Source organism: Vipera ursinii (assembly GCF_947247035.1).
Source record: "Vipera ursinii genome assembly, chromosome: Z".
Taxonomy (NCBI): domain Eukaryota; kingdom Metazoa; phylum Chordata; class Lepidosauria; order Squamata; family Viperidae; genus Vipera; species Vipera ursinii.
The window spans coordinates 92,209,315-92,234,165 of NC_139517.1; the positions used below are offsets into that span (position 1 = coordinate 92,209,315).

The window sequence follows — 24,851 nt, forward strand, 5'->3', positions numbered from 1 at the left end:
ACACGAATTTCTTCACAATTCCATCCTATATTCCTTTATGTATAATTTAGAGAGATCAGATCTATTAAAATTAAACTCATGTCATAAATGATGTAGATTTCTCAAATATGTTGCTGTTAACCCACTTATGTGGTTTAATAAGACATTCTAGTGTTTATTTATATCTCATATTTTCTGACAATATGTTTGCAATCCATAGTTGTTCAGATATGGTTTAACATTTAAAAGTTCACATAGCTAAATTTATCTGGTTAACATTATGCCACAAGTTTCATTATTGACAGAGTGCTTTAAATCATGACTAATACTTCACACCAGTTTTAGTATAATATGGGACAACTATAAAAGATCCATATAAGTGAAGAGGACTGCTTTGAAGACCTCTAAGCTTACAATTTCAGTTCAGAACTGAAGAAGCTTCTTGGATAATTAGTGAAAAATCTTTAAGGAAAACCCAAGAAAGTCCAGTTGCCTTTTGAAAAAAGCACCTTTGGGACAACCATGATCTGGATGACTGAGAATCTCCATAGACCTTTAGCTATGCACTCTAGCTTAAAGTATTTTGGAAAAAGAAAAATCTCTTGTCTCTCCAGGACCTTTGTCTAGTATAAATCATACTGTTTCTGACCCCAGCACTGGGACAAAATATAACAAACATCCACTTTCTGTTTTGTGGAAATGATTGCAAATTTCTGTTGGGGAGAGTATTGTGGTTTCATTGTATTCTCATAATAAGCATTTATTGTATACTTATTATATAAATTATATAAATAAAACCACTATTTCTTTACTGAAAACCACTTAGCAACATTCAAAATGCCTAAGTAGCTATCAAATAAATAAAGGAGCCACTTTCCAAATTTTCAGAGTATCATTTCAAATCCGCTGAATTTATCCTCTTAGATTTTTGGTCTTATGACTAGATTGGCTTTTGATCTGTACACATTCTAAGAATGATGAAAATATTCATTATCATTTATTTTTATATTTTATATCTTTTTATAGTTTGGCTGACTAAAATAATGGAACTATTGTATATATCAGGCAGATTTCACTTTCGTTTGGCGGATTGGGAATAATGGGAGACACCATCATTTGAAGCTGTTTAAACAAAGCTCCTGGTTTGGTAGATTTGGTAGATTAATTATGCGATAATATTGGGTAGTGTAGCTTCAGTTAAGAATGCTAACTCTTTGCAATGAGTCCTTTTATAAAATGGAAACAACCTCCTGATTCATAAAAGAAAGCAAGAAATGGAATGCTAAAGGAAAATTTCTGACTCTTTTCTCTGGAAAGTTCATTGGTATTAATAGAATAACCACAGGATAAATGTTTAATGAATCACCTTGTCAGAAATGACTAATACTGAAACTTATACTACAGAAAAACAAGACATGCAGATATAAGCACTAATAAAAGCACACATCCATCTGCACTACTTTTAGTCGTTCAGTTTTGAGCCAGATGCTCGTGAAATGGTTGGAAGCTCTTAAATTAAATGATAAGCTTTAGGTAAATGTTCTCTTAGAATGCAGAAGATCTTCATACACTGCCCTTACATATGTTCTTCAACATATTTTTAACTTTAATTGATTGCTTGTATACCAACACAACTGATTATATTTTTATCTGTGTCCTACAAAGAATAGCATGTCTCTGTTTTGTTTTCTTTGTACTTCACTGATTCATTTCATTTGTTATTTCAATTCAATTACCACACACTCTCATCATGAAATACATATTTTACTAAATCATACATATTTGAGTAAAATTTTCTTGTTTGAAAATAATTTGATCACCTGTGGATGCATTTACTTGCATTTATTTACCAACAAGCCTTTAATTTCTTAAAGTCATTCTTTAAGCTCTTCACCAGGGGTCTTCAAACCTGGCCCTTTTATGACTTGTAGACTTCAACTCCCAGAATTCCTCAGCCAGGCATGCTGGCTGAGGATTTCTGGGAGTTGAGGTCCACAAGTCATAAAAGGGCCAAGTTTGAAGACCCCTGCTCTACACAATCATATTTAACCAGCTACGTTTACCTTATCAAGTGCTGCTTGCACTATAGATTCACTCTGATTATCTAGAGCAGAGGTGGCCTCATCCAGTAGCAAGATCTTGGGGTTTCTGGCCAAGGCACGAGCAATAGCAATACGCTGTTTCTGACCACCACTGAGCTGTGCTCCTCTTTCTCCAACCGTGGTATTAAATTTCTGGGATATCCAAAATACAGAAATGAAAACTCTTTATGCTCAGATGTGTTTCTAAGTGACAACAGATTATTAGTATTCAAGCAAGCATATTGAATATATTAGCCAAACACACAATATGTGCCTGCAGGTGCACATGGACACATACACAGTTTTAAAGCAAAGAGACCACTTTCTAACTGCAGATACTCTTTCTCGTTGAATATAGAGGTGGCTTTGTTGCTCTCTTGACATTTTGATCAGATGTACTGTGCCAATAGTTTATCTTTCAAAAATCTCAGGAATAGCTTAATTAAACAATGACACGAAAGATTCTTAAAGGGAAAAAAGGAGGTCCCGTGTTGGCATGCTCTGAGTAACATCCATTAATATACATGTGTATGAATGCTGTATAAATACAACACTTCACTGCTCTACTTCTGAGCTACTGCATTGACTCTTAATGTTTCCAGTGTGATTAAAAATTGCCATTGCTCAAAAGAGAGTGTCTCTACTCAAAGTAAGTAAAAGAGTATATACTAATGCACGAACCCACCTTATAATTAACCATAATTAAACAAAGCCAGTCATTAAATATAATTAACTATTGACTGTAAGAACTGCACATTTGAGACAGCTGGTTCTATCTTCACTACAACAACAAAATATCATACTATGATGATTGAATATTCAGAAGACATAGCAGCTAATAATCTCATTCAGGAAAAGTTTTGGAAACACCCATGTAACCTGGATGCATATGCCTTTAATTTCCTATTAATTTAAGACTCTATCAGTGAAATGTATATGATCCAAGGTTATTTTAGCAAGAAAAACAAAGAAAATTATATAATAACTCTAAAAAATTGACCTAATTCTGAAGTATCAAGGTTTAGCAGAGAAGATGAGCTTAAGGAAAGATAAGGGGTGGTGGTGGTAAGATTCCTTTTTCTGGGACCTCTGTATAGTTACCAAGCTCACTGCCCCTACAAAGGCATTTTATATTTCTTCATGTGACTTAAAATTACACTTTGCACCCTTTGAGGTTTCCATATTATTTTCAAAGGCAAAATACTTAATACAATAGATCAGGGGTTCCCAACCAGGGGTGCTTGCACCCCCTGGGGGTATGAGACAATATTCCAGGGGGTGCAAAAACTGGGTTTTCAAAATTATAGTGTATGTGCATAATTTGTTGCCGTTATTTCAAACTTTTCCTAAGGGTGCAGGGTATAGAAAAGTTTGGGAACCACTGCAATAGATGATCTCTGGGAGATTTTCAGAAAAATGAATAAAGATTTCTGACTTTTAATTGGTTAAACAGTATAGAAAAAAAGAGATTGCCCACACTATCCACTCTAATTTTTACAGTTGGATGAAAATAAAATTGGTGTCGCCAGGATTTATATGCAAGACTCATGAATGTCACTCTACTGAAGAACTCAAAACAAAGCTCAGAATTATTTAAACTTTTGCACTTGGGTCTATTTGGGGGATGATAGGGCCTTATTACAGAACAAAGTAGACCTCAGAAACAGAAACTTTCCAATACCTGACAAGCATGATATTAAATGTCATTCATAATCTTGATGATGACATATTGAAGCACTCAGAGGGATATACAACATACGCAAATATATATTTGCTATAACTTCAAATGAATGCAGTATAATGTTTTACAGACTAACCGCTCAAATTCTTTATAGATTTTTCCTCAAGCGTGTGGAAGCATTTCATAAGTAAAGATTAACTGTTACGAAAATTCATTTAAGTTAGTTTGATAATATTATAGAGCATGCTTGAAAGAAAACTTGAATTGTGGGTGTAGGTGGAAAGCGTGCTTTATTGTTTAGTGATAGAAATAAATTCCACCTTTTTGTCTAACTAGCAATAGAAAAAGATCAGAGGAGCAACTCTGTTTGTGGGTGTGTGCATGTGTGTGCCCATGTGAAAGCAGGCTAAATAGCAATTCAGACCACAACAGAAGCCCTCTCTCTTTTGTACATTTACTCATGTGGATACAATGGGTGGGGCTTTGATCCCAACATTCCGCATTTTTTAGCTTCTTGCAAAGACTTTTGCCCAGGTTTTTTTGTTTTTTAAAATCATTGCAGACATTCCTACAAAGAGCAACACTGGTAATTATTAGTTTAACAAAGTCTGGTTACAGATGTTAGATATAAAGAATCAGCTAAACAACAAGGTGTCAAGAGTCAAGGTTAGTTGGATATCACTGGCTTCAATAAATTGCTCTATGATAAATTATATTGTGCTTAAAGAAAAAAAGTGTGATAGACCTGAAAAGCACATAAATGGGTGAGGACAAACAGATTAGTAAAGGTAAAGGTTCCCCCGCACATGTGTGCTAGTCGTTTCCGACTCTAGGGGCTGGTGCTCATCTCCGTTTCAAAGCCAAAGAGCCAGTGCTTGTCTGAGGACGTCTCTGTGGTCATGTGGCCGGCATGACTAGACACCAAAGGCACACGGAACGCTGTTACCTTCCCACCGTAGTCGTCCCTATTTTTCTACTTGTATTTTTATGTGCTTTCGAACTGCTAGGTTGGCAGAAGCTGGGACAAGTAACAGGCGCTCACTCTGTTATGCGGCACTCAGGATTGGACCCGCCAAACTGCCGACCTTCTGATAGACAAGCTCTAGACAAGCTCAAGTGTCCTAACCCACTGAGCCACCGCGACCCTATACAAACAGATTATCCAATCCTTATTAGAGGATCATCCTTACAAGAATTTGAAAATTGTGCTACATACATCAGGAAGTTTCATTATGAAGTCATAAGCATTTGCTTCTTTAGCTGCTTGTTCAATTTCAGCATCAGTAATATCTTCTCTGCCATAACGAATATTGCCTGCAATTGTGGTAGCAAACAAAACTGGTTCTTGGCTTACAATGCCGATGTTTTCCCTCATCCATTTGATATTAAGCGTCCGAATATCATGCCCATCTATGGTGATCTGCGGGAAGGAAAATAGAACTTTGTAAGAGCCAAAAGTGTAGATGTTTGATTGCTAGATTCAGACAGCTTTTTTAGATACTGTACCTTACAGGTTTTGTTGTTGGTGTTGTCAGCCCTTTTATTGAAAAGCCAAGTCCAGAAGTCCCAGTGTTAAGATATCATAGTTATCCTTGCATTAAAATGAACCTACCTGTCCTTGTGGTGGATCATAAAATCTTTGCAAAAGTTGAATAGTAGTGCTTTTCCCACAACCACTGGAACCAACAAGAGCAATGGTCTGTCCAGGTTGTATTTTTAAATTCAAACCTCTAAGAATCTGGAATTATTCAACATATAAAAATATACATTTAAAATGTTTTAGTCACCTCTCTGGCTTAATGCAGTACAGGTCATGCCTGCAATACATGAAAAATATTCTGGAAGATTATCTAACATATTTTTAGTCAGTGAAAACGTTCTAAAAATGAGGGACTTATTTAAGATATCTAAGAAAGATCTTTATCTTCTATAACTACACATTTTTATTACTGCTAGAACATTTCTATTTTGTAATGAAGCTTGTAATTACATATTCCTAAGACCTTTCCCTGATCATACAGAAAACAGCTTTTCTTTTACAGGCCTAAAAAGAGGTAGAAAAAAACTGTCTTACCTGAATATTTGGTCTAGAAGGGTAACTGAAAAATATATTTTTGAATTCAATTTCTCCTCGGAGTCTATCCAGCTTGAATCCTTCAGTGGAACTGCTATCTATGGGACGAGGCTAGAAAAATAATTGGGAAAGAAATCTGTACTTTTTATACATACAGATTTAATTCAGGCAAGTTTTTCTCCAATGTTAAATAAGTATGAGATGTAAAGTATGAGAAATGATGCATTATTTTTCTTCTTACAGAATTGCATTTCTGAGAAATATAGCTGCCTTTTCAAATAAGAAATAGATGTCCTATAAATTTCAAAGCCATGGCTTGACTATACGAGAATCATTAGCAATTAAGGCTAATTAGGTTCAAACATATTGTTGTTGTTGTTAGCTGCGAAGTCATGTCCGACCAATCGCGACCCCATGGACAACGTTCCTCCAGGCCTGCCTGTCCTCTACCATCTTCTGGAGTCCATTTAAGCTCACACTTACTGCTTCAGCAACTCCATCCAGCCACCTCATTCTCTGTCGTCCCCTTCTTCTCTTGCCCTCAATCTTTCCCAGCATTAGGCTCTTCTCCAGTGAGTCCTTCCTTCTCATTAGGTGGCCAAAGTATTTGAGTTTTAGCTTTAGGATCTGGCCTTTTAAAGAGCAGTCAGGGTTGATCTCCTCTAGGACTGACCAGTTTATTTATTTATTTATTTATTTATTTATTTATTTATTTATTTATTTATTTATTTATTTATTTATTTAGATTTATATACCACCCTTTCCCGAAGGACTCAGGGCGGTTTACAGGGCATTTAAAAGACAGTCAATACAAACATTAAAACAAATTAAAAGAGATTAAATAGAACCCTGAGAAAATTAAAACCCAGTTAAAATTAAAATTAAAAATATTCTCAGCCTGGGCCACAGAGCTCGAAGAGCCAGGTCTTCAGGTCCCGGCGGAATGAACGGAGGTTGGGGGCAGCTCCGCAGGCAGCTGGTTCCACAGGGCAGGCGCACCCACTGAGAAGGCCCTACCCCTGGGTGTTACCTGTCTTTAACCGGCGGCACCCTGACAAGACCCTCCCTGTGTGAGCGCACTGGACGAAGGGAACTTGATGCTGGTAGCAGGTGTTCCCTCAAATATCCCGGACCCTCGCCATTTAGGGCTTTATAGGTCATCACCAGCACCTTGAATCTCACCCGAAGGGCAACTGGAAGCCAATGCAGCTCGCGGAGCAGAGGTGTTACACGGGAATATCGGGAAACTCCCATCACTACTCGCGCGGCTACATTCTGCACCAGCTGAAGCCTCCGGGTGGTCCTCAAGGGCAGCCCCATGTAGAGAGCGTTGCAGTAGTCTAAACGGGAGGTCACGAGTGCATGAGTGACTGTGCGTAGGGCATCTCGGTCCAGGTAGGGTCGCAACTGGTGCACCAGGTGAACCTGGCCAAAAGCCCCCCTGGTCACAGCTCCTATATGGTCTTCAAAAGTGAGCTGCGAATCCAGGAGGATGCCCAAGTTGCGAGCCCCATCAATGGGGGGGAACACCTCACCCCTCATTGTTAGAGATGGAATAGTCTGGTTGACCCGAGATGCCGGTATGCACAGCCACTCAGTCTTGGCAGGATTGAGACGAAGCCTGTTTCTCCCCATCCAGACCCGGACCGTTTCCAGGCAATGGGACATCACGGCGAGGGCATCGCTGGGTTGGTTTGGGGTGGAGAAAAAAAGTTGGGTATCATCAGCGTACTGATGATACCCCACCCCATAATCACAAATGATCTCGCCCAGCGGCTTCATATAGATGTTAAACAGGAGGGGCGAGAGAACCGACCCCTGAGGAACTCCACAAACAAGAGGCCTCAGGGAGGACCTCTGCCCTCCCGTCAACACCGACTGCAAGTGGCCCAGGAGATAGGAGGAGAACCACCGCAAAACAGTGCCTCCCACTCCCAACCCCCTGAGACGCTGCAGTAGGATACCATGGTCGATGGTATCGAAAGCTGCTGAGAGGTCTAATAGGACTAGGAAAGAGGAACAACCCCTGTCCCGAGCCCGCCAGAGATCATTCACCAGCGCGACCAATGCCATCTCCGTGCTGTGCCCAGGCCTGAAACCCGATTGGTACGGGTCCAGTTTGATCGCCTAGCAGTCCAAGGGACTCGCAGGAGTCTTCACCAGCACAATAGTTCAAAGGCCTCAATTCTTTGGTGCTCAGCCTTTTTTATGGTCCAACTTTCACTAGCATACATTGCAACTGGGAAGACCATAGGCTTGACTATATGCACTTTGTTGACAGGGTGATGTCTCTGCTTTTTAGTGTGCTGTCTAGATTTGCCATGGCTTTCCTCCCAAGGAGCAAGCGTCTTTTAATTTCTTGGCTACAGTCCCCATCTGCAGTGAAAATAAAATCTGTCACTACCTCCATTTTCTTCCCCATCTATTTGCCAGGAATTGAGAGGGCTGGATGCCATGATCTTGGTTTTCTTAATGTTAAGTTTCAACCCAAGTTTTACACTCTCCTTCTTCACCCGCAACAAGAGGCTCTTTAGTTCTTCTTCACTTTCTGCCATTAGAGTGGAATCATCTGCATATCTTAGGTTGTTGATATTTCTTCCGGCAATCTTAATTCCAACTTTTGATTCATCTAGCCCTGCCTTTCCCGTGATGTGCTTTGCATATAAGTTAAATAGGCAGGGCGACAGTATACAGCCTTGCCAGACTCCTTTCCCAATTTTGAACCAATCAGTGGTTCTATGTCCAGTTCTCACTGTTGCTTCTTGGCCCAAATATAGGTTTCTCAAGAGACAAATAAGATGGTCTGGTACACCCATCTCTTTAAGAACTTGCCACAGTTTGTTATGATCCACACAATCAAAGGCTTTAGCATAGTCAATGAAGCAGAAGTAGATGTTTTTCTGGAACTCTCTAGCTTTCTCCATGATCCAGCGTATCTTGGCAATTTGATCTCTAGTTCCTCTGCCTCTTCGAAATCCTGCCTGTACTTCTGGTAGTTCTCGATCCAAATACTGCTGGAGTCTTTTCCAATCCTGTGGCCACTGTAGAGTTTTCCAAATTTGCTGGCAAATTGAGTGCAGCACTTTTACTGCATCGTCTTTTAAAATTTTGAATAGCTCAGCTGGAATACTGTCACCTCCACTAGCTTTGTTGTTGCTCAGCTTTTCTAAGGCCCACTTCACTTCACATTCTAGGATGTCTGGCTCAAGGTCAGTGACCACCTCATTGTGATTATCAGGGACGTTAAGCTCATTCTTGTATAGTTCTTCTGTGTAATTTTGCCACCTCTTCTTAATCTCTTCTGCCTCTGTTAGGTCCCTGCCATTTTGGTCCTTTATTGTGCCCATTTTTGCATGAAACATTCCCTTCATCTCTCCAATTTTCTTGAAAGGATTTCTGGTCCTCCCTACTCTATTGTTTTCTTCTATTTCTTTGCACTGTTCATTTAAGAAGGCATTCTTATCTCTTCTAGCTATTCTCTGGAATTCTGCATTCAATTGAGCGTATCTTTCTTTTTCTCCCTTGCCTTTCGATTCTCTCCTTTTCTCAGCTATTTGCAAAGCTTCCTCAGACAGCCATTTTGCTTTCTTGCATTTCTTTTTCTTTGGGATGGTTTTGGTTGCTACTTGTTGTACAATGTTGTGAACCTCTGTCCATAGTTCTTCAGGCACTCTGTCTATCAGATCTAATTCCTTAAATCTATTTGTCACCTCTACTTTGTATTTATCAGGGATATGATTTAGTTCATATCTGAGTGCCCTAGTGCTTTTCCCTACTTTATTCAGTTTAAGCCTAAACTTTGCAATGAGAAGCTCATGGTCTGAGCCACAGTCAGCTCCTGGTCTTGTTTTTACTGACTGTATAGAGCTTCTCCATCTTTGGCTGCAGAACATATAGTCAATCTGATTTCTGTGTTGACCGTCTGGTGATGTCCATGTGTACAGCCGTCTCTTGGGTTGTTGGAAAAGAGTGTTTGCTATGACCATCGTATTCTCTTGACAAAATTCTATCAGCCTGTGCCTTGCTTCGTTTTGTACTCCAAGTCCAAACGTGCCTGTTATTCCGGTTATCTTTTGGCTTCCTACTTTAGCATTCCAATCCCCCATGATCATAAGGACATCATTTTTGGTGTTAGTTCTATAAGGTGCTTTAGAGTTTCATAGAACCAGTCAATTTCATCCTCTTCAGCACTGGTGGTTGGGGCATAGACTTGGACTACTGTGATATTGAATGGTTTGCCTTGGATTCGAACTGAGATCATTCTGTCATTTTGTGGATTGTATGCCAGTATTGCTTTTCCTACTCTTTTATTGACTATGAAGGCTAATCCATTTCTTCTGAGGGATTCTTGCCCACTGTAGTATACCTGATGGTCATCTGAATTAAATTCACCCATTCCTGTCCATTTTAGTTTGCTGATACCTAAGATGTCAATTTTCAGTCTTGTCATCTCTTGTTTGACCACGTCCAGCTTTCCTTGATTCATGGATCTTACATTCCAGGTTCCTATGGAGAAAAAATCTTTACAGCATCGGACTTTCCTTTCACCACCAGACACATCCACAGCTAAGTGTCCTTTTGGCTTTGGCCCAGTCACTTCATTCTTTCTGGCGCTACTAGTACTAGCTCTCTGCTCTTCCCCAGTAGCATATTGGATGCCTTCCGACCTGAGGGGCTTATCTTCCAGCATCATATCATTTTGCCTTTTGGTACTGTCCATAGGGTTTTCATGGCAAAGATGCTGGAGTGGGTTGCCATTTCCTTCTCCAGTGGATCACGTTTTGCCAGAACTCTCTGCTATGACCTTTCCATCTTGGGTGGCCCTGCACAGCATAGCTCATAGCTTCATTGAATTACGCAAGCCTCTTCGCCATGACAAGGCAATAATCCATGAAGGGGTCAAACATATTAGGAACGTCGTTTGTGATACCTGTTATATTCATATAATTGTCAGATGCAAGCAACGAGAAACATTTGTGAATAGGCCCAAGTAGATACTTTATTGCTGATCACCTTTATTACAAGAATCTTGCCTGATTGTCTGTCCTACCTTGGGAAATGACAGATAAAGATCTAAGGGCTTGATCTCAGACACTTCCTCCCCTTAACCAACTTTTTACTTCCCCTAGAGGGGTCACCTCGCCTTCTACTGGTAATTCCACTACACCAAAAATCAACAAATTAAATGTTCTGAAACTTAACCAACAATTGAAACAAAGATAGGAAACAATTCGGCTCTTGCCTTCAGTTTATATACTTCCATTCATAACTTCCAAATGGGCAATTTATTGTTTTGAAGTTAGAATAGTAAATAAAGGAAATCAAATAGAATGTTGCTGAATAAGAAAAAATATTTAAGTTGAGTTCATCCTCTATTTTCAGTGCTGAAATAGTTCACAAGTTATATTCTCATTTTATTCATGTGAATGTGCTAAGAAAGGCAGTGAGGTTTTAGATTTAATCTTTGAAATACCACTATTGTCATAGACTCTTCTTTCCCGCATGATTTAATTTAATTTAATTTTAATTTTATTAGATTTATATACCGCCCTTTCCCGAAGGACTCAGGGCGGTTTACAGGGTATTTTACAATCACACCAATACAAAATACAAAAGTTAAAAAACAATTAAAAAGATTAAATTATCCCTGAAAATAAAAAACCCAGTTAAAAATTCTCAGCCTGGGCCGGAGAGCTCAAAGAGCCAAGTCTTCAGGTCCTGGCGGAATGAGCGTAGGTCAGGGGCAGTCCTGAGCTCCACGGGCAGCTGGTTCCAGAGGGCAGGCACACCCACAGAGAAGGCCCTCTCCCTGGGTGTTATCCGCCGGCAATCCTTTACCACCGGCACCCTGACAAGACCCTCCCTGTGTGAGCGCACTGGACGAAGGGAACTTGATGCTGGCAGCAGGTGTTCCCTCAAATATCCTAAACCCAAGCCATTCAGGGCTTTATAGGTCATCACCAGCACCTTGAATCTCACCCGGAGGGCAACCGGAAGCCAATGCAGCTCACAGAGTAGAGGTGTTACATGGGAGTATCGGGAAACCCCCATCACAACTCACGCGGCCGCATTCTGCACCAGTTGAAAACTCCAAGTGGTCCTCAAGGGCAGACCCATGTAAAGAGCATTGCAGTAGTCTAAACGGGAGGTCACGAGCGCATGAGTGACTGTGCGTAGGGCATCTTGGTCCAGGTAGGGTCGCAACTGGCGCACCAGGCGAACCTGGGCAAAAGCCCCCCTGGTCACGGCTTCTATATGATCATCAAAATTGAGCCATGAGTCCAGGAGGACGCCTAAGTTGCGAGCCCTATCAACGGGGGGTAACACCTCACCCCCCATCGTTAAAGGTGGAATAGTTTGGTTAGCCCGAGATGCCGATATGCACAGCCACTCAGTCTTGGCAGGATTGAGACGAAGCCTGTTTCTCCCCATCCAGACCTGGACCGCCTCCAGGCAACAGGACATCACGTTGAGGGCATCGCTGGGTTGGTTCAGGGTGGAGAAAAAAAGTTGGGTATCATCAGCGTACTGATGATACCCCACCCCGAAATCACGAATGACCTTACCCAGCGGCTTCATATAGATGTTGAACAGGAGGGGCAAGAGAACCGACCCCTGAGGAACTCCACAAATGGGAGGCCTCGGGGTGGATATCTGCCCTCCCATCAACACTGACTGCGAGCGGCCCAGGAGATAGGAGGAAAACCACCATAAAACGGTGCCTCCCACTCCCAGCCCCCTGAGACGCCGCAGTAGGATACCATGGTCGATGGTATCGAAAGCCGCTGAGAGATCTAATAGGACTAGGACAGAGGAGCAACCCCTGTCCCGAGCCCACCAGAGATCATTCACCAGCGCGACCAATGCCGTCTCCGTGCTGTGCCCGGGCCTGAAACCCGATTTAGTTCAATGTTTTTCAAATGTAATATGTGAGCTTCAGATCCCAGAATTCTCCAGTCTTATAAGTTGTCAAGTTTGAACATACTCAAACTTAGATTCATTTGCAATTAGATTCTAAATCCATAACAAGGAATCAACATTTTATGCAATTGCCTGGTTAGTCAAAGGGTTCCTCTGTTGCTTCAAGTGATATGCCATAGCCCATAGATACCTTTTTGATAATTTTAAAGACTTGGTAGGCTGCTCCTCGAGCATTGGCCACACTCTCCAAATTGGGGGAAGCCTGTCCAAGGGCAAATGCACCAACAAGCACAGAAAAGAAAATCTGTCAAGTAAAAGAAATAAAATAGTTTAATACAAGTGCTCAATTCTGTAGATTCAATTAATAAGTCAGCAGAGTAATTACAGTCAGTATGAGGGTGCAGGGTGGCCAGAGATCTGGTGCAGCAACTCTGGAGCTGCATGGTCTCCCTATCCAGAATATAGCTATAGTTCTCATAGTTTGATTTAAACATAGTTATAAATAGTAACAATTCATAATATGATCATTTCATATAATCAGGCAGCACTAATGTTTTATTTATATCTCTTTTGATGAAAGCCACCTTAATTCAAAGGTAATTTTCCCACCAAGAAGAATTTAAGATTAGTAACATGATTTTCAGCACAGATCATCTTGTTGGGTATATGCTGCAAATAAGCAATCTTGTTTAAATTCTCTATAATGAAAAACTATTGGCATCTCCCCCAAAAGCAACAGAATACTGTGGAGATAGATAGATAGATAGATAGATAGATAGATAGATAGATAGATAGATAGATAGATAGATAGATAGATAGATAGATAGATAGATGATAGATAGATATAGATATAGATATAGATATAGATATAGATATAGATATAGATATAGATAGATAGATAGATAGATAGATAGATAGATAGATAGATAGATAGATAGATAGATAGATATAGATATAGATATAGATATAGATATATAGATATATAGATATAGATAGATAGATATGTGTGTGTGTGTGTACACACACACACACACACACACACACACACACATATATATATATATTCTTAATAATTTTAAAAATATGAATCCCAGGCAGATTTACTTAAAGTATAAAATCTTTGAACACCGGGATGGATAGAAAACAGTCATTTATTGCTAAAAGATCATAATAAGCAATAAAAAGTAACTGTTTAAAGTATATCTACCTAATCTAAGCTTTCGCTGGTCCTCTGCCATCAGAGAAAGTATTGAAGGTTTGAAAAACCGTTGGTAAGTCTGTTTGGTTCTGCGCTCTGCTCATTGACCATGTGATGGACCTTGCTCTAGCCAATTGTGATTGTTCTGACTGTCTCACATCGCTTCCCTTGCAATCTGGTCTTACTGTCCCCTTTTTAAAAAATTTCTCCTCCCTATCTGTTTTGGTTTGACTACCTTAACTGATCTTGTTTTCTTTTGTTGTTCCTCATCCAATGTCATAGCTGTTGGTATTTGTATTTCCTTGTTCTCTGTGTCCTCCTTCTCTACCCTCCTTGCCTGTGATTGGCCATTCTGTGCTATGCCTGGGTTTTCCTCTTGACTCCCTTCTGTGATTTCTGCAAACAGCTTCCCGCCCCGATTCACTTGCACATATGACTTTTTTTTAGTGCTTATCCACTGATCTTTATCTGATCCCTGGACTAGCCACCCCAATGTTTTTTGTTTATTGATAGGCCGCCCTTGCTTTCTGCTATCTGATTTAGTTGATCTTTCTGTATTTGGACATTCTTTGTGTGTTGGTGTGTATGTGTGTTGCGGCACTCTCTTTCCTTGGTTCACCCATATCTGTTCAATTGGGGTTGTTTTCAGATCATTTCTTGTCTTATCAGCTAGTTGTTGCATGATTGGTATCTTCTTTTTCTTATGAGTCGTTTTATCCTCTGTTTGCTGTATTTCTTTAGATGGGTCACACGTTCGGTGGTTATTTTCCTTGCCTTGGGATGGTCACTTTCGTCTGTTCATTGTGCCTGTCCATCCATCTATTCCTGTTAAGCTCCTGTCTTCCAGGTGCTCTCTATCTGTTTGTGCATGCACGTGACATTGTCTTCTGTTCCCTTGCTGTATCCACCTCCGATCTTCGGGAGTTATTGCATGATTGTTTGTTGTCTGTTCCTGTTTTTTGGGCTCGGTGGGTTGTTGTGTTTTAGATATCTCTTCCGGTGTCCTGGTTGTCCAACTTTGATTTCTTTTGGTTTCTCTCCTTTTCATCATGGGTAGATCTTTCTGTTGCTGTTAATGTGCCTTTAATGCCTGATAGGCATGTGGCAATTCTATGTGGCGATTAATTGTAAATTTATCTGAGAACCAGGCTTCCTTGAGTAATCTGCCTCCTTTGGAGGTGTCTTGGGCAATGGTCTGTGCCCTTGCAAAGTTGAAGAAGTGGTTGTTATTGACCATATGTGTCCATATTTGTGAATATTGTTCATGTCTTTTTATTGCAAGCTTATGTTCATGGATTCTTGTCTTTAATTGTTTGGATGTTTCTCTGATATAGCTACATTGGCAGTCATTGCATCTCACCCTATAGATTACTGATGATTTTTCTTTTACAGATAGTTGTTCTTTTGGGCGCATCAACTTGGTACGGAGTGTCTGGTTTGGCCGGTGTGCCACATTATTGTTATATGGTGCCAATATTCTTGCCGTTGCCTCTAAAACCCCATTTATGTATGGAATTGTCATCCAAGTTGTATTTGCCAAGCCATTTTGTGTCAAACGTGGTTCTTGGTGCCTACTGTAATGCCAAATAAAATTTGTTGGGTAGCTGTTACATCTAAAGGTAAAGGTTCCCCCACACATGCGTGCTAGTCGTTTCCGACTCTAGGGGCCAGTGCTCATCTCTATTTAGAAGCCGAAAAGCCAGCACTTGTCCAAGGACATCTCCATGGTCATGTGGCCAGCATGACTAGATGCCAAAGGCGCACAGAACGCTGTTACCTTCCCACTGTAGTGGTCCCTATTTTTCTACTTGCATTTTTACGTGCTTTCGAACTGCTAGGTTGGCAAAAGCTGGGATGAGTAACAGGCGCTCACTCTGCTATGCGGCACTTGGGATTCGACCTGCCAAACTACCGACCTTCTGATCAACAAGCTCAGCATCCTAACCCACTGAGCCACTGCGTCACAGCTGCATACCCGATATAGATGATCACGTTCCTTGTCCTTGGCTCTTTTTGTGTTACAGTGTGTGTCTAAACATTTGAATAATGTGCGGATGCAGATCTTGTGGGATGTGGGGTGATTACTTTTATGATTAAGCACCCTATGTGTGTGTGTCCTTTTTCTATAAACGGATGTGTGGAGGGTGCCATTTGTTTGGCAACTGATTGACACATCGAGGAAAGCTAAGGTGCCATTGGCTTCCTCCTCTGCTGTAAACTGGATATCCGGAAATATTGAATTTAGCTGTCTCATGAAATCAATCTTATCCTTACGTTTGATGATGGTGAATGTGTCATCAACATATCTTGCCCAAAATTTGGGTTGATAGCTGGCCATTACTTTGGATTCAAGTAAAAAAGTCATATGTGCAAGTGAATCGGGGCGGGAAGCTGTTTGTAGAAATCACAGAAGGGAGTCAAGAGGGAAACCCAGGCATAGCACAGAATGGCCAATCACAGGCAAGGAGGGTAGAGAAGGAGGACACAGAGAACAAGGAAATACAAATACCAATAGTTATGACATTGAATGAGGAACAGCAAAAGAAAACAAGATCAGTTAAGGTAGTCAAACCAAAACAGATAGGGAGGAGAAATTTTTAAAAAACGGGACAGTAAGACCAGATTGCAAGGGAAGCGATGTGAGACAGTCAGAACAATCACAATTGGCTAGAGCAAGGTCCATCACATGGCCAATGAGCAGAGTGCAGAACCAAACAGGCTTACCAACGGTTTTTCAAACCTTCAATGCTTTCTCTGATGACGCTGGCAGAGGACCAGCGAAAGCTTAGATTAGGTAGATATACTTTAAACAGTTACTTTTTATTGCTTATTATGATCTTTTAGCAATAAACGGCTGTTTTTTATCCATCTCGGTGTTCAAAGATTTTATACTTTAAATGTATGTATATATGTATGTATGTACGTACGTACGTACGTATATACTATACTATACTATACTATACTATACTATACTATACTATACTATACTATACTATACTATACTAATCTCTCTTTGTGCACATGTCTGTAAAACTCCTTCATTTTCATGTGCATCACATGCGTGACACAAATGAAAAAATGTGGGAGTTGGTTGCATAGTTGTGGCCACCACCTTCATTTTTCTGATCTCTTCAAACGCCTCTAACAGCACTTTCAGTGTCATGTGGTGGGATCCTGGTATCCCAAATCCTCTCTACTGTCAGAGATCATTCATTTGGCAACCTAACATTCATTGGAATTAATTGGTACTTGAGTACGGGCTTACCTATATATGCATGTCTATACGTAGATTTAATCGATATTTGACTACTTTTAATGCCAACAGAATAAATTCAGGTATATTTTCGGTCTGACTTCATCCATTATGTTTTGAGGAAGATGCTCTTTGTCTTAGAAAATATTTTGCATCCCTGCCTCATGCATTCTAGTTACACCCAAAGTCCCAAGACAGGTGCCTATCTAACAATGACTTTATTAGAACTTTTCTTTTTTCTTAAGCCAACAAATCCTGAAAGAACCTTTTGATTTATTAGATGATAGATTTATTAAATTTATTTAATAGATTTATTAGATATATAGTTATTTTAAACATTTGCACTCAATAGAAAATGTAAACTTACAATTAATACTTTTCCGATATCATAGTTATCCTTTTCATCTACTGTTAGCTTGGTTCCATACCAGAAGGCAAGGGCATAGCATCCATAGATCAAAAACTGGGACACACCCATTGAAATGTTAGTGGTGATAGTCTTTTTTGTTCCAATAGACTGAGCCTCTTCTAGATTTTTGTCATACCTGAAAACAGATCAAGCATGTTAGATTTAGGACAGTTTTATAATACATCTTTTTTTTATTATTTTAATCCCATTTATATCCCGGCCTTCCCTGAAGACTCAGGGTGGCTTACAATTTAAAGCACAAATCAATGTGCTTAGCAATAGCCTTCATTCTATGTATATGCCTGCTTATTAGGGCTTTCGGCCTAATAAGCGGCATTATTACAAAGTCAGCTTATTGCCCCCAACAATCTGGGTCCTCATTTTACCTACCTCCGAAGGATGGAAGGCTGAGTCAACCTTGAGCCTGGTGGGATGCGAACCTGCACTAATTGCAGGCAGCTGGTGTTACTTAAGGAGGCATTAGCCCACTGCTCCACCAAGGCTCATATATCATATATCTTTCCTTTAAGCAAACATTTGTACCTTTTAATCATTCCTCTAAAAAGATTCAGTTCCTGGAGCTGTTGAAATCTCACTGACATTTCCTTGGATCTGTCTTTTTACAAGACATTTCCCTGAGAAAAGGAGGGACATACATCATGTGTAACTGATGTTACACATTGGTTGAAATTAGGTACAAATTACAGGAACAAGCCAGAGCACATTATGAACTTTAACGTCACGTGAATAAATTGGATCTCCAAAATTTTCGTGATTATTCAGCAACAGGAAAACTTTTTCATAATCCAAGTTACCATCCTGACTGTGGGAACTATTGGCAACATTAATTTAAGTAGGTGAAGTACATTTGTATACTACATTGGAACATTGCTTTTGTTCCTGATGTTTTTTTGCTTCCCATTAGTTTTTGGAAAGAGAGAAGGGGAAAAAATCTAATCTATACAATTTTTCATGACGTACTTAATCTCAAGTCCAAAGAATAGTTATTTATAGAGAGAGATCAAACAGCCTGATGGCTGGAAATCTAAGGTTTGGAAAAGGCTTAATGTGACTGTATCTGTTTTTGATCCTTTGATCCTGTTCTACTTTATAAAGATCTGGGGAAGATTGCAGAAGCACTACTACTTAACACATATTAATAGAAAATATTAACATAAAATGAATCCAGACAAACTGGTTGGTATCTTGGCATAAGGCAGTGTCCTATGGACATGTAAATGTCATCTTACCTTGCTATAGCTTTCTTCTGTCCATTGAAAGCAACAACTGTCCTGATGGCTGACAAAATTTCTTCTGCCACAGACCCTGCCTTGGCATAAGCTAGTAGTTCCTTTGCAGTCAATGTTGAAAGTATCTGGTTCAAGAAAAATAATGGAACTCAATTTCTAGAATTCTATTCTATTCTATTCTATTCTATTCTATTCTATTATATTCTATTCTATTCTATTCTATTCATGATTATAATCATATAATCATTTTAGATAGCCTTTCCTGTCTATTCCCATCCAGAAATGTTGGAAAATACTGCCTTCCTTCCTTAAGCTGTTGGAAAGACATCTGAAGAGCATCAGACTGGAGAAACTCATTTTATCTAATCTAACAGAAAAACAGAAGAGCGTTTATATGTTTTACTTCTGAATGTGAATACATCCTTGAATAAAAGTTCAATATACATATTATTTACACAAAGTGCATTTATTTTATTTTATTTCTTTATTTAGAAATTTTATATTGCCACCTACTTGCATTCTGACACCACAGTTCATTGGATATTGGATAGAGGGGAAATTGGGTTGGCAGAAACCATCTGATAGTGAAACAAATTATTTTGAAGGATTGTAGGTTTTGCTTCACTAGAAATGTTTGAGTATATGATGGTATTGTTCATTTGAAAATTTGCAGTAGTGAAAATTTGCAGTAGGAAAAATTATGCAGCTCTGTTATGCTAGTATATATACCCCAGAAACTTACATATGACCATAAGGCCCCAGAAACAGCAATAAGAGGAGTAACAGTCAATATCACCAGCGTCAGTTTCCATCCAAATGCAAATCCTACAATAATTGCCGTCAGAAATGTTGAAAAGTTTTGGATTATTATACCAATCGTGTCTCCAATGCCTTTGTGAATTGTGTTAATATCCCTGCAATGTAAACAGAAAAGAGGATGAATATCCTCTGTCAATTATCTTCATTCACATATTTTTAAAAATCAGCATAGATAAAAATCAAATGTAGCAGCTTACATTTTTTATGAGATATTTCAGATGATAGTTGAATACCCTTTGTTTATAATTAACAGTTCCAGAAACCTAGTTTTAGAAATTTGTGTTTTGGAATACAAGTCAAAAATAATGTGCATTACTAAAAATGCTCAGGGAATAATTGCAGCAGATTCCAAGGTTGAAAAATTGTCCAGAATTAATTTTCCTCCCCAATGCTATTTTTATTATAGCATTCAGAAATAAATGGAAACAACCCCCATTCTACAAAACCTACACACACACACACACACACACACACACACATACACACACAGAGAGAGAGAGAGAGAGAGAGAGAGAGAGAGAGAGAGAGAGAGAGAGAGAGAGAGAGAGAGCAAATCCCTCTAACATTCCTCCATACACAAGGATAAGCTCTCAGTTGAATGGAAAAATTCATTAAAGGCCTGAAATATTTAAAGGGAAACTGAACATTATAGAATAATGCTAACTACTGAACGTTTGACATAGTTTTGCTGATTTTGTGAGTCTGATTTCAATAAACGACAATATTCAGAAACATTCAATAATTATTGTTCTACCTTAATTCATGTTTATAATTTAAGGAAAAAGTGCTGAGCAGAGATCATGGTTTATTATAAATAATAATTATGAAATTCCTCCAAGCAATTATGAACACATACAGTTACTATTGCTTCCTAACAGTCATCAGGTAGGATTTCGACTTTTGGAAAATGGTGCCACATAAACAGCCTTAGCAATTTGATCAAGAAAGAGAAAAACATGGCTTCTTAAGCAGAGGTTTTTTTCTTCTATCTGGCAGTTCTTTCTTGGTGGTGGCCTTCCAGCTCTGGAAATCCCTCCTTTGTGAGATTGGGCTGACTTCTGTCTTATTGTCAATCCATTGCTAGGGGAAATTATTTTTGCTCTATTGAGGTTATTATTCTGTTAATATTTTAATTTTTAAGCTGCTATAGAGCTTTAATGAATTTAGAATCTAGCTCTAACTGGAGTTATCAGATGTCCAGCAAAGCTATGTCTCCGAACAGCTTTTCTTAACAGCACAGTACTTCCTAACAAATGCTAAAGTCAAGTTAATCATCTCCATCTAGTGATGATGATGATGATGATGATGATGATGATGATGATGATTATTTAATTAAACTTATATGCCGCTCTTCTCCCTAAGGACTCAGGGTGGCTCACAACAATAAAAAATTAAAAAACAGAATACATAGATTTAAAAAATAATTAAACAATAAATAAAGAAATAAAGGACTATTTAAGCCGATAAAAACCAAATTTAAAAAAACATGATCAGTCCAGGCCCGCTTGTTGGAACAACCATGTCATCAGGTCACGGCGGAAGGACCGAAGGTCAGGGGCCATGCGCAGTTCCAGAGGCAGTTTATTCCAGAGGGTTGGCACGCCCACAGAGAAGGCTCTCCCCCTGGGGGTTGCCAGCCAGCATTGCCTGGCCGACGGAACCCTGAGGAGGCCAACTCTGTGGGAGCGAACCGGGCGATGGGAGGTTGACATTGGCAGCAGGTGGTCTCGCAAGTACCCCGGGCCTAAGCCAGGTAGGGCTTTGAAGGTAATTACCAGCACCTTGAATCGCACCCGGAGGGCAACTGGAAGCCAATGCAGCTCACGCAGGAGTGGTGTAACATGGGAGTATTGAGATACTTCCATAAGCACCTGCATGGCCACATTTTGCACCAGTTGAAGCCTCCAGGTGCACCTCATGGGCTGTCAGTGTCAACGGCGGGGTGCGCGTGCATGTTGGGATCGGCGGCCTTATGACAGCTGTCAGTGTGGCCACGTGGAGCGGCCTTTGACAGCTGTCATTTCCGCAAGGAATATAGTACACCCCTTTCCCCCCCTTGATAGAACAGTGGAACAGGAACATGTTAACTACAACTGATTGTTTGTCGTCGTGCTTCCGGCCCACTCGAAGTCCATAAGGTATGCAGGGGGTCGTCGGGTCCTTTTGGAACAGCGGAGAGGTGGTTCTTTGTCGGCTGCGGGATGTTCCTCTGGGGATGGCAGGGGTGGGATTTGTGGATCAGGGGGTGTTTGGGGGTTAACAGGGTGATCGCTTCCGGATTGGTCAGCTCCTTTGGATATCGGCCTCAGAGGAGTGTTGGAAGGTGCCCTGGGGCGCAGCTGATCCATGTGTCTGCGAAGGGTGAGCCCCCCCCGATGTTTATGGTGTAGGAGAGGGGGACGGTTTGTTCTAGGACAACTCCCTGGGTCCATTTATCCCTTCCCCCATAGTTCCGGGCCCAGACATTTTGTCCCTGAGTGAAAGTCCTTGAAGGCGGATTGATGGCTTCCTCGGCTGCTGGTCTGTCTGGGTGCAGCCTGTCAAGCCTTGTTACCAGCCTGAGACCCCAGTGGAGTTCGGCGGGGGATTTTCTGGTGGTAGATACGGGTGTAGTGTGGTGGGCAAGGAGAAAACGGGCGAGTCGGCGGTGCCAGTCTCCCGAGATGAGTCTTCGGAGGGAGTCCTTGGTGGTCCTCATCATGACCTCTGCAAGGCCATTGGTCGACGGGTGGAAGGGGGCCGATGTGGCGTGTCTAATACAATTGTTCATCGTGAAGATCTGAAATTTACGGGAGGTAAATTGAGGCCCGTTGTCAGTGATTATCACGTCGGGGAGACCATGTGTTGCGAAAAACCCCCTTAGGGCCTGAATGGTGGCACCTGTTGTGGTGCTAGAAACCGGGAGAACCTCCAACCACTTAGAGAAACTGTCTATGATAATGAGAAAGACTTGTCCCTGGAAGGGGCCAGCGAAGTCGATGTGGATGCGGGACCAGGGATTTTTCGTTGTTTCCCATTTATGAATAGGGGCATTGGGAAGCACTGGTCTGGTTTGCTGGCATAGGTAACACCCAGCTACATGTGCTTCGATGTCTTTGTCAATTGATGGCCACCAAACATAGCTATGTGCTAAGGCTTTCATTTTTATGATGCCAGGGTGTCCATCGTGCAAGGTTTGTAGGACCCTGGGTCTGTGACATGGTGGCACTATCACCCTGCAGCCCCATAGTATGCAGCCTAAATGGGTGGTAAGTTCGTGATGTTTTACAAAATAAGGTTGGAAGGTGGGGCCAGGGCTTATAGACTGCCAGCCTGACGATACCCAAGCTAGAATTCTAAGTGTCGGGTCCCTGCCAGTGGCGGACGCGATGTCCTTAGCTGTCACCGGGCATTCTGAGAGTTCCTGAATGGCTAGGATGTGACCTGCTGGGGCCGGGTCTGGGTCTATTTTGGGCAGGGGCAGTCTGCTGAGGCCGTCTGCATTGCACATCTCTTTGCCCGGTTTGTGGATCAATTGGTAGGAGTATACGGAGAGGAAGGTTGTCCATCGCAGCATTCGAGGGGACAATATTTGGGGAGTTTGGCGGTCCCACGTGAACAGCCCAAGGAGAGGCTTGTGGTCCGTGAATATGGTAAAGGGCCTGCCATAGAGATAATCGTGGAATTTTTTAATTCCAGCTACTATTACCAGTGCCTCTTTATCTATTTGGGCATAGTTGCGTTCTGCCTTTGAGAAGGTCCTCGAGTAATATGCTACGGGGGCTTGTGTTCTGTCTTTAAATATGTGGCTTAGGACCACTCCGATTTCATATGGGGATGCATCACAAGCGATGCATAGGGGTTTGTCCTCATTATAGTGAGAAATGGTGGTATTGCTTGACAGTAATTGTTTAAGTTTTGTGAAACTGTCATTGTGAGCAGCGGTCCACTGCCACGATGCTCCCTTGTCCAGCAATCTATGGAGGGGTTCTGCAATCGTCGCCTTTCCGGGCAGGAAGGTGTGATAGAAGTTCAAGAGCCCCAGGAATGCCTGGAGCTCTGTTTTATTTTTGGGTATGGGGGTGGCCCTGATGGCTTGGATTTTCGAATTTGTAGGGTGAATGCCTTTGCAGTCTATCCTATATCCCAAAAATTCAGTAGAGGGGAACCCGATGGAGCATTTTTCCCGTTTTAGCTTTAATCCTGCTCCCCGGAACCTAGTCAGAACTTCGTGCAGCCTGGCTGCCAACATACTTTCGGAATCTCCTGCGATGAGCACGTCATCAAAGTATGGGCATACTACGGGAATTCCTTTTAATGTTCATTCCATGACCTCCTGGAAGATACCGGGGCCCACAGAGATTCCAAATTGGAGGCAGTTTACTCTGAACGCCCCTCGATGGGTGACTATATTTTGGGCGTCTGCTGTCTCTCTGCTGACAGGGAGCTGCAGGAATGCGTGCACTAGGTCTAATTTTGTGAAAATGGAGCCTGAACCAATTTCTGACAGGACATCCCTGACAGCGGGGATGGGATATGCATGGGGGTTCAATGCGCGGTTGAGGATGGCCTTATAATCCACGCAGATCCTCACGTCCCCATTTGGTTTGACAGGCGTCACTATGGGGGTCTCCCACATTCCGCTGTCTGTGGGTTCTAGGACTCCCAGGGCGACTAGATGATCTAATTCTCTATCAATTTTTTGCTTTAAAGCGAAGGGGACCCTTCTGGCCTTAATTCTGATTGGCCCGACCTCTGGTTTGAGTTTAAGGTTGACGGGCGGACCGGTATATCTGCCTAAGGTTCCGTCGAAAACATCTGCAAAGGTTTTGCAGACGCCCTCTAATAACTGGGGTTGGATGCGGTTTGTCCCCTCTAGGCGGATGTCTAATGCTTCAAACCAGTCCAGGCCAATGAGGCTGGTCCGGGGGTGCTTGGTTATCTAGGCTAACAGGTTCCCTTTGAATTTCTTGAATTCAATTTTTAGATTAGCCTGTCTTTTTAGTGCTATGGGAGCGCCCTGGAAATCTGCTAGCAGGACTTTGGATGGTTGCAAAGGAATGCGGCGTTTGCTTCTAGATGCTATTTTTTGGAGTGTGTCCCATGATAGGATGGAGACAGAAGACCCTGAGTCGACCTCCATCTCGCAAGGGACCCCCTGAATTTTGACCCAGGCCTTGACCTTAGCACGTATGAGGTGCGTGGCA

General features: G+C 41.2%; 1 protein-coding gene across 1 annotated transcript in view; it reads right to left on the bottom strand.

Moving 5' to 3' along the window:
* The window catches only part of ABCB5 (ATP binding cassette subfamily B member 5), a gene marked incomplete at both ends in the record, with an annotated part of 65,787 nt that overhangs the window by 31,913 nt on the left and 9,023 nt on the right, over window positions 1–24,851 (bottom strand). The window contains 8 exons of the mRNA XM_083379027.1: window positions 2,043–2,213; window positions 4,958–5,161; window positions 5,354–5,479; window positions 5,816–5,926; window positions 12,927–13,040; window positions 17,555–17,732; window positions 18,847–18,971; window positions 19,589–19,760. Coding sequence (XP_083235153.1) covers window positions 2,043–2,213; window positions 4,958–5,161; window positions 5,354–5,479; window positions 5,816–5,926; window positions 12,927–13,040; window positions 17,555–17,732; window positions 18,847–18,971; window positions 19,589–19,760 — 1,201 coding nt within the window. The remainder of the gene's footprint in view (window positions 1–2,042; window positions 2,214–4,957; window positions 5,162–5,353; window positions 5,480–5,815; window positions 5,927–12,926; window positions 13,041–17,554; window positions 17,733–18,846; window positions 18,972–19,588; window positions 19,761–24,851) is intronic.